This window comes from Hydra vulgaris, chromosome 04 (genome assembly GCF_038396675.1).
Source record: "Hydra vulgaris chromosome 04, alternate assembly HydraT2T_AEP".
NCBI lineage: Eukaryota > Metazoa > Cnidaria > Hydrozoa > Anthoathecata > Hydridae > Hydra > Hydra vulgaris.
The window spans coordinates 14,768,654-14,778,280 of record NC_088923.1 but is presented as its reverse complement, the minus strand read 5'-3'; the positions used below and the strand labels follow the sequence as shown (position 1 = coordinate 14,778,280).

Genomic DNA, 9,627 nt, shown 5'->3' with positions numbered 1-9,627 from the left:
ATATGTTAAATAAATTCAGTTTTTGTTAAGTATTAGCATGTATATACACACACACACACACACACATATATATATATATATATATATATATATATATATATATATATATATATATATATATATATATATATATACACACACAAACACACACATATATAAATATACACGTGTGTATATATATGTGTATATATATATACACATATATATACACACGTGTATCTATATACATACACACTTGTGTATCCATATAATTTATACAATGTATATTTTATATATGTATGTATAAGACATATATAAAATGTATGTGTTTATTTATGTATTTATATGTATATATGTGTGTATGTGTAAGTCTATATATTATGTATGTATGTATAAATATATATATATATATATATATATATATATATATATATATATATATATATACATATATACATACATACATACACTTATAAATAAATGTATATGTTATGTATACGTAATATGTACTCATATACACACATATGTATGTGTATTTCGACGTATGTATATTTGTGTGTATTTGTATCTGTACATGTGTGTGTATTTCTGCGATAAATATATATATATATATATATATATATATATATATATATATATATATATATATATATATATAATACATTTTTTGTGTTAATAGTATTATTATTATTACTATTAGTATTGTTATTATTTATATATATTTGAAAAATACTAGTGTTGTTCCTATATATATGTGTGTGTACTAAATGCTATAGGATATCCTATTAATGATAATTATTTAACAAAAATGAAAAGAACAAGTTCAGCATAGTAGAAAGAATATATGAAAAAATATCGATCAGTTTTAGCTGGAAATTTATTTCCTGAATGTTTAAATTTGTCTTCGAGCTACGAGGCTGCACCAATATACTACCTATGCTTCATCGAATAAACTTTCTCTACCAATATTGACAGCAAAATCTAGTAATACTTTGTTGCAAAATACTGTCCGTAAGTAACTTTACTTATCTGTAAATCAATTGTTTATATTTGAAAATTATTAGGTAAATGTTAAATTAATTTTTAATTGTTTGAGAAGATACAAAAAAGAGTCAGTATAAAAAATATGGCATGAGCCGAAGCCAGCAAGAAAATTTCTTGCATAGTCTATCTGATTGCAGAAATGATATTTTTTTTGCTGATAAAGGTAAGGGTCTATTATCAAGCAGACTATGGCTAGTGATATGCATTAGCACATATTGAACTTTTTTGTTTTGTTTGTGTGTATGTATATATATATATATATATATATATATATATATATATATATATATATATATATATATATATATATATATATATATATATATATGTATACATATATATATATATAACATTTTTAAACCAGAATATGTGGGTTTTAATAAGCAACAAAACATAAATTGAAAAGATTCTACTATAAGTCTTCTACTTATAATCTACTAAAATAATCTTACTAATTCTACTAAAAGTCAACTACTAAGTTTTTCACATGTTCAACGAAAAAGATAATGAGAAAAAATATTAATGGTGGTACAACTGTTAATGAAAATACTTGTATTAAAACTCTAGTTATTTATCTTTAACTTCAAAAAATTTAAAATGACACTAATATTTCTTGTAAATTTTGTTTTTGCAAATTTTATCTTTTAGGAGTTTTACCGTTATCACATAATCTAGATGAAGGCAATATATTTAAAGAAGACTTCAGAAACTTAATGAAAATAATAATATTAATGTTGATTAAGGTAGGTGACTATTAATGAACAGGGGGCATGTGTGCATTTGGTTTTTTTAAATATTATGTATAACTTATATTTATATTTATTACCTATATTTGAGTGTATATTAGTCTAATTTATCTTAAAACAGGATATTTGCACTTTAACAAGCAACAAAACCTAAATGAGATGGTTTCGAATCAACCTTTAAAGATTTCTATATTTATAAGCAAAAATCAATTAAGAGAGGATTTACATCCTGGTACAAATGCTAATGAAAATACTTGTGAATACTCGGGCTTCTGGGTCTTTCCAAAGTAATAACTTATTTGCATTTAATTTAAAAGTTTATAATATTTAAAAAGTACAATAGTATATTTGATGATTTATGTTTCTTAATGGGTTTCATAAATTCTTAAAGGGCGTCTCTTATTTAGGTTGAAGTTGGTGGCTCTAAAAAACAATTTGAAAAGAAGAATGAAGGGTCGATTCCGTTTAAATGTACAGACACAAACAAGCGTGATTAATAAGGAAAAAATCAATTTTACTCTTCCATCGAATCATTACTCTGGTTTTTTCAAACAGTATTTTTTATAGTGCATTTATTTAGGTAAAATGCAAAACAATAGACTAAGATAATCATTTATTTTGTTAATTATAATAAAACTTGTTTTTTTTTAATAGATTAAGGCGAATCATCAAAAACCATTACCAATACAGATCGACCCAAAAATCAAACAAACGAAACCTCTCCCATGGATGATGCCATGTTTTAGCGGAAAATGATTGTGTCACACCATTACATAAAAAGAAATTTGGGCTACTGCAATAGTTTTTAGATTTGAATGAAGTTAAATTTGAACAGGTTGAACCTCAATTTAGGAATTAGTAAAGTTCGAGTCCCGAGTTTTAAGAAAAATTAAAAAGAACATTTGATGCTACTGGAATTGTTTGTAAAAATGCGAAAGCGTATTGTTATATGATTTTAGATTTTATAATGATGGAAGAGGCGATCAATCGAAATTAAATATTATGTATGGTAACCATGTGCCAAACGTCTTTAATTAGCTTATTATTAATGATTTGGTTTTTTATTTCTTTGTTTATTTTTTCTTTGTAGTATTATTGTAAAATAATTTACCTTAAAAAACAAAAATAAAACAACAAAATTGTCGTAAATATAATGTAGTATATATAAAAAAAGGTTTACATGTTTAAAGCTATAAACGTGTCTAACAAAACCTACGTATTTTTGGTTTATCATTAAACCGTGCTGAGCAGCTGTTAGTTCAGGCATAAGTTTGGAAAACTTATGCCTGAACTAACTTAAGGCATTAAATAAAGTTTCTGTTTGGAAACTTTATTAAATGCCATAAGTCCGTTTTAAACTATAGAAAACACGAATTTAAAACCTCATAAAACACGAGTTTAAAACCTCAAAAACACGTATTTAAAACATAAAAATACTCGTGTTTGAAACCTTAGAAAACACGTGTAAAACTCCAGTTAATCTTCCCGTGAAATCCACGTGATTTTGGTTTACGCCTGGATCGTAACAAACACGTGTTTATACGGGTTTTAATTCCGAGATTACGTGTTTTTGAGGTTTTAAACTCGTGTTTTATGAGGTTTTAATTCGTGTTTTCTATAGTTTAAAACGGACTTATGGCATTAAATAAAGTTTCCAAACGGAAACTTTATTTAATGCCATAAGTTAGTTCAGGCATAAGTTTTCCAAACTTATGCCTGAACTAAAAGCTGTTCAGCACGGTTTAATGATAAACCAAAAATACGTTGTTTTTTTTTTGTTTTGTTTTTTTATTATTCACCTGCTCAAGGCTGATGAAGCCACTACAGATGAGGAGGCTACTTAATAGTGGTTATAACCCTCTCTCAACTCTATAACTCCGAAACACGAACCTTGACGAACAAGGCCGCTGCGCGGAGAAACAAGTTGAACGTGTCTAACAAAACGTAGGTTTTGTTAGACACGTTTATAGCTTTAAACATGTAAACCTTTTTTTATATATACTTCATTATATTGACGGCAATTTTGTTGTTTTATTTTTGTTTTTTAAGGTAAATTATTTTACAATAATACTTCAAAGAAAAAATAAAGAAATAAAAAACCAAATCATTAAAAATAAGCTAATTAAAGACGTTTGGCACATGGTTACCATACATAATATTTAATTTCGCTTGATCGCCTCTTCCATCATTATAAAATCTAAAATCATATAACAATACGCTTTCGCATTTTTACAAACAATTCCAGTAGCATCAAATGTTCTTTTTAATTTTTCTTAAAACTCGGGACTCGAACTTTACTAATTCCTAAATTGAGGTTCAACCTGTTCAAATTTAACTTCATTCAAATCTAAAAACTATTGCAGTAGCCCAAATTTCTTTTTATGTAATGGTGTGACACAATCATTTTCCGCTAAAACATGGCATCATCCATGGGAGAGGTTTCGTTTGTTTGATTTTTGGGTCGATCTGTATTGGTAATGGTTTTTGATGATTCGCCTTAATCTATTAAAAAAAAACAAGTTTTATTATAATTAACAAAATAAATGATTATCTTAGTCTATTGTTTTGTATTGTACCTAAATAAATGCACTATGAAAAATGCTGTTTGAAAAAACCAGAGTGATGATTCGATGGAAGAGTAAAATTGCTTTTTTCCTTACTAATCACGCTTGTTTTTGTTTGTACATTTAAACGGAATCGACCCTTCATTCTTCTTTTCAAATTGTTTTTTAGAGCCACCTACTTCAACCTAAATAAGAGACGTCCTTTAAGAATTTATGAAACCCTTTAAGAATTCCTGAAACCCATTAAGAAACATAATTCATCAAATATACTATTGTACTTTTTAAATATTATAAACTTTTAAATTAAATTCAAATAAATTATTACTTTGGAAAGACCCAGAAGCCCGAGTATTCACAAGTATTTTCATTAGCATTTGTACCAGGATGTAAATCCTCTCTTAATTGATTTTTGCTTATAAATATAGAAACCTTTAAAGGTTGATTTGAAACCATCTCCAGCATCTGTTTCTAAACTCCAGCTCTGTTTCTAAAGTGATCTGTTTCTAAACTCCAGCATCTGTTTCTTAAGTGATCTCCTGCCTAGACTCTTCTACAGCTTGTGGCCCAGACAACATACCTGTTATTGTCTTGCAGAAGTGTTCTCCGGAGCTGTCGTCTATACTCTCAAAACTATTCAACAAGTGCTTATCAGAGTCTTGTTTTCCAGCCTGCTGGAAAGCGGCATCTGTTATCCCTATCTTCAAAAATTCTGGAGAGCGATCTGATTTGTCTAACTACCGTCCCATAAGTCTTCTTCCTATCATAAGCAAGGTTTTTGAATCTTTAATTAACAAACACTTAATTTCTCATCTTGAATCTAATAACTTACTTTCTGACCATCAATATGGATTTCGATCTTCTCGTTCTACAGCTGATTTGCTAACAGTAATAACTGACAGGTTTTATCATGCATTAGATAAAGGTGGAGTGGTTAAGGCCATCGCTCTTGACATTTCAAAAGCTTTTGATAAAGTTTGGCATGCTGGTCTTCTCCATAAGCTTTCTTCTTACGATGTATCTGGGAACACCTTTATGATTATTGAGTCCTTCTTTTCCAATCGAAGTATAAAAGTTGTCCTCGATGGACAGCATTTCTCTTCGTATCCAGTTACTTCAGGGGTTATTCAAGGTTCAATCTTTGACCCTATACTCTTTTTAATTTACATTAACAATTTTCCAGATATTCTCTCATCTAAGGTGGCATTGTTTGCTGATGACACTACCATTTATTCTTGTCGTGATAAGAAACCAACACCCTCTGATTGCCTGGAGGGGGCATTTGAGCTTGAAAAGGATCTCACTTCTGCTACAGCATGGGGCTCACAGTGGCTGGTGAACTTTAATTCAGATAAAACTCAATTTTTTTCAGCCAATCGTTATCGCAATAATTTAGATCTTCCTATATTTATGAACGGTGATGTACTCGATGAGTCACCTACTACAAAATTAGCATCTGCTAAGGTTGCATCTCTTTATCGAGCTCGCCACTTTCTTACTCTGGATTCAATTCTCTATCTCTATAAATCTCAAATCCGGCCTTGTATGGAATACTGTTGCCATATATGGGGCGGATCTTCTAATGATGTCCTTTCTCTTTTAGACAAGGTGCAAAAACGCATTGTAAACATAGTTGGACCTGCTCTTGCAGCCAACCTCCAACCATTATCACATCGTCGTAATGTTGCTTCTCTTTCTCTTTTCTACAAATACTATAATGGGCACTGCTCTAAAGAGCTAGCGTCTCTTGTGCCATCTACTAAAATTCATTCTCGTGTTACTCGTCATTCAATTAAGTGTCATCCTTTTTCTGTGACTGTTCCTAAGTGCTCCAAAAATGCTTATTCGTCTAGTTTTTTTCCTCGAACATCAGCTCTTTGGAATTCGCTTCCTTCATCTTGCTTTCCTGATTCATTTAATTTGCAATCTTTTAAATCGTCCGTCAATCGTTATCTCGCTCTACAACCTTCATCTTTTCTCTTACAGTAACTTCCAACTTTAATTAGTGGCTGCTTGCAGCCTTGTTGGAAGCGAAGATGTTTAAAAAATAAAAAAAAAAATCTCATTTAGGTTTTGTTGCTTATTAAAGTGCAAATATCCTGTTTTAAGATAATTTAGACTAATATACACTCAGATATAGGTAATAAATATAAATATAAGTTATACATAATATTTAAAAAAACCAAATGCACACATGCCCCCTGTTCATTAATAGTCACCTACCTTAATCGATATTAACATTATTGTCTTGATTAAGTTTCTGAAGTCTTCTATAAGTATATTGTCTTCATTTAGATTTTTTAGATCTTCATCTTTGATCCACCAGAAGTCAGTAGCCAAAAAAATCTCTAGACTTCTTAAGAGAGTTTTATCTGCTGAAGGAAAATGCAAAAATGCAAACAAAAACAAGGAATATCTTGATAACAACTTTGAGCATTTGTTTGATTTGTCTTCTTGTGGTTGTGGACTTCCAGTAGTAGCTTGCAATAATAGGTTAGGAAAATTGTTAATTTCATTTTTATATGCAATGTTTATTTTTAGCTTGTGCTAAACTTAATACAAATAATTGTTTATAACTTGATATGATATTTTTTTAAGTTAAATGCTAAATTAAAAAGATTGTATTGGATGATTTTATATAGTTTTATAATTTTAATGATATGTTTTTGTTTTCAGTTTTTCTGTAATGCTTTTTTATAAAAATGATATTAAAATTATTCTAATAGATTTTAGATATTTTTATAATGCATGCAATTTTTTTATGCATAGATCTGTTAAGTGTAAGAATCCTTTGGATTGCAAAACAACACACTTTGCTTGTCTCTGTGAAAGCGGCAAAAAGGTAAATAATTTTAATATTAAAAATTAGACTTTTTTTAACTCTTTAATCTGTAATAATTCGGAGAGAGTCTGGTAGTAACAATCAAATACACGTCAGAGTGAAAAAATAGTGTACTTTTCTTCCATTTTGTCAGCAAAATACTTTATTTTGTTTTATTATTAATAATAAAAAAGCCTAAGAGATGGTTTGAACTGTAATTTTCTTAAGTGTTTAGGATATTGTAAAATATATTTGAGACTATTTTATTGTATTTATTCCATTCTAAAGTTACTTTAACAAGTTTATTATTGAACTGAGTAAACACCTTGTTAAAAAAGTTTAAAATTGTTTTAGGTACCACCATTGGATAGAGAATATTTAAAAGATCAAAAATCTAAAATTGGAATAACAGGAAGATTTCAAATTGGTACAGTAGATAAAAAAACAGCTGCGAGAGAAAAAAGAAAGCAAGAGAGAGAAACTAACAAGCAGATAAAAAGATGTATTAAGTTGCCTGCTGCGGAAATTCAATGTGATTCCAATCTGGATACTGAGTTATTTGATAACAATAATAAATTTGAATCTGATCCAGACTTTTCTATAACCGTGCCAGTTGAAAAAAATTATACTCATTTAACAAATTTGGCAAAAGCTGCTATACGGTTTGAAATTAGCGATGCTGCAACAGCTGCATTGGCAACAGCTGTATTAATAGACTATGGTATTGTAAAATAATTTAATAAATCACAAATAATAACTGAAAAAAAGATTTTTGGAGAAAAAAAAAGAATCAGCTCTATCATAAGTCTTAAGCACTTAGCTGATGTTAAAGAATTAAAGGTTATTGGAATTGATGGAAAAATTGACAAGTCTACATTAGTACATTCTGTCAGTTATAACACTAATGAAGATCCTATTATTGTTGCTTCAACCAAAGAAGAACATCATCTTACATTTACAGCAGAATATGGACCAACAGCACAAAATTATTTGACTCATGTAGTTATACCTAATGGAACTACCATGTAGTTATACCTAATGGCGCTACCATGGCAAACGCTACTGCAAATGTTTTAACAGAATATAATAGTGCTCAGAGCTTAATTGCTGTTATTGTAGATAACACAACTTCTAATACAGGTGCAGATAACGGTTTGGTTATAAAACTCGAAAAAATTCTTAAAAGAAGTTTGCACCTTTTAGGATGTTTGCTTCATCAAGTTGAACTTCCACTGCGACACATTATATGTGAATTAGATGGAAGCACAAATGGTCCTAAGTCTTATAAGGGGCCTATTGGAGGTGCTGCATCTCATCAAACTCTTCATGAACAGCTATTGGTTGAGTTTGTTCCCATATATTCGGAAATAGAGTTGTTTGTTAGCAGTGAGGTTTACATACTGTACTTGGATTTAATTGACATTTCCTTACATATAAGTGACTCTTAAGTGTCATTAAATTGAATCCCCTCCCTTTAGATACACGATAAACTGTACCACCATTAAGAACTGCATTAACAGCTGCTTGCATTTCATTTTCATTAACTTTATCTCTAGGTAGTCTATCGGTTTTTCTTTTTTTATGATACACCATAATTAACTGTAAAAAAATAAAAAATATTTATATAGTTTTGCTATATTCCTAATTTTTGGAAGAACATTTATAAAGATTTTAATTATTTAGAATCTACTTTATTAACAAACACACACACACACACACACACATATATATATATATATATATATATATATATATATATATATATATATATATATATATATATATATATATATATATATATATATTATATATATATATATTAGGGCTATATTTTGGAAGTAAAAAATATATTTAAAAACAATATTACATATTGTACATGTTACTTTATTGGTTAAACATTTTGTGTGTATGCACCTTTGATCATAGGATCAAAGGTGGTTATCAGCCCTCTTTAATAAGTTATGTAAGTATGGAGATAACGCTATAGGATCAAAGGTGCTTACGGATCAAGGGTGCAAGTTCTCCCCTAAGCTCTTTAATACATCCCAAAAATCTTCTTAGAGAGCTAATAAGTAGATCTGAACTGCATTATGTTTTTAACATAAAATTTTCTTTAGTAAATTTCCTTTAAATTGCAATTATTGTGACAAACTGAATCTAGTGGCTTGTTGAAGTTAGGGTTTTAACGCATTTTTGTAAAATATTCTTAAGTTGTAGTGTTTTAGTAATTATCATTTGTTTAATATATAAATCAACGAAAAATAAACAACATATACATCATTGGAAATATTATAACATAGCTGTTAAATATAAAAAATTTCCTTTTACTACCAACTTTTTTTATAAAATAAAAAAGTTGGTACTAGTATTTTTATGGATTAAAAGTAAAAATTCTTTACAAAAGTATTCAATTTCAACTTTGACGGAGGATTAAAAAATAATTCAAACAGGTATCTTTTCCATATTTTGATATTTT

General features: G+C 28.6%; 1 protein-coding gene and 1 long non-coding RNA gene across 3 annotated transcripts; both read left to right on the top strand.

Annotated features, from left to right (window-relative positions):
• Positions 1–738: 738 nt before the first annotated feature.
• On the top strand, positions 739–2,517 carry LOC136078998 (uncharacterized). 2 transcript variants are annotated; one of them, XR_010637846.1, is made up of 5 exons: positions 739–990; positions 1,672–1,766; positions 1,891–2,056; positions 2,177–2,349; positions 2,424–2,517. It is a non-coding gene; the product is annotated as an uncharacterized LOC136078998 (long non-coding RNA). The 2 variants fall into 2 exon arrangements; XR_010637845.1 differs by lacking the exon at positions 739–990 and having other exon boundaries at positions 1,749–2,056.
• A 2,848-nt stretch (positions 2,518–5,365) lies between these two features.
• On the top strand, positions 5,366–8,735 carry LOC136079214 (uncharacterized). The gene is made up of 4 exons (XM_065794937.1): positions 5,366–5,665; positions 6,546–6,823; positions 7,100–7,172; positions 7,506–8,735. Exons 1-4 carry the CDS (start codon positions 5,366–5,368, stop codon positions 7,884–7,886), a joined length of 1,032 nt encoding a protein of 343 aa, XP_065651009.1. The 3' UTR covers positions 7,887–8,735.
• Positions 8,736–9,627: the final 892 nt, after the last annotated feature.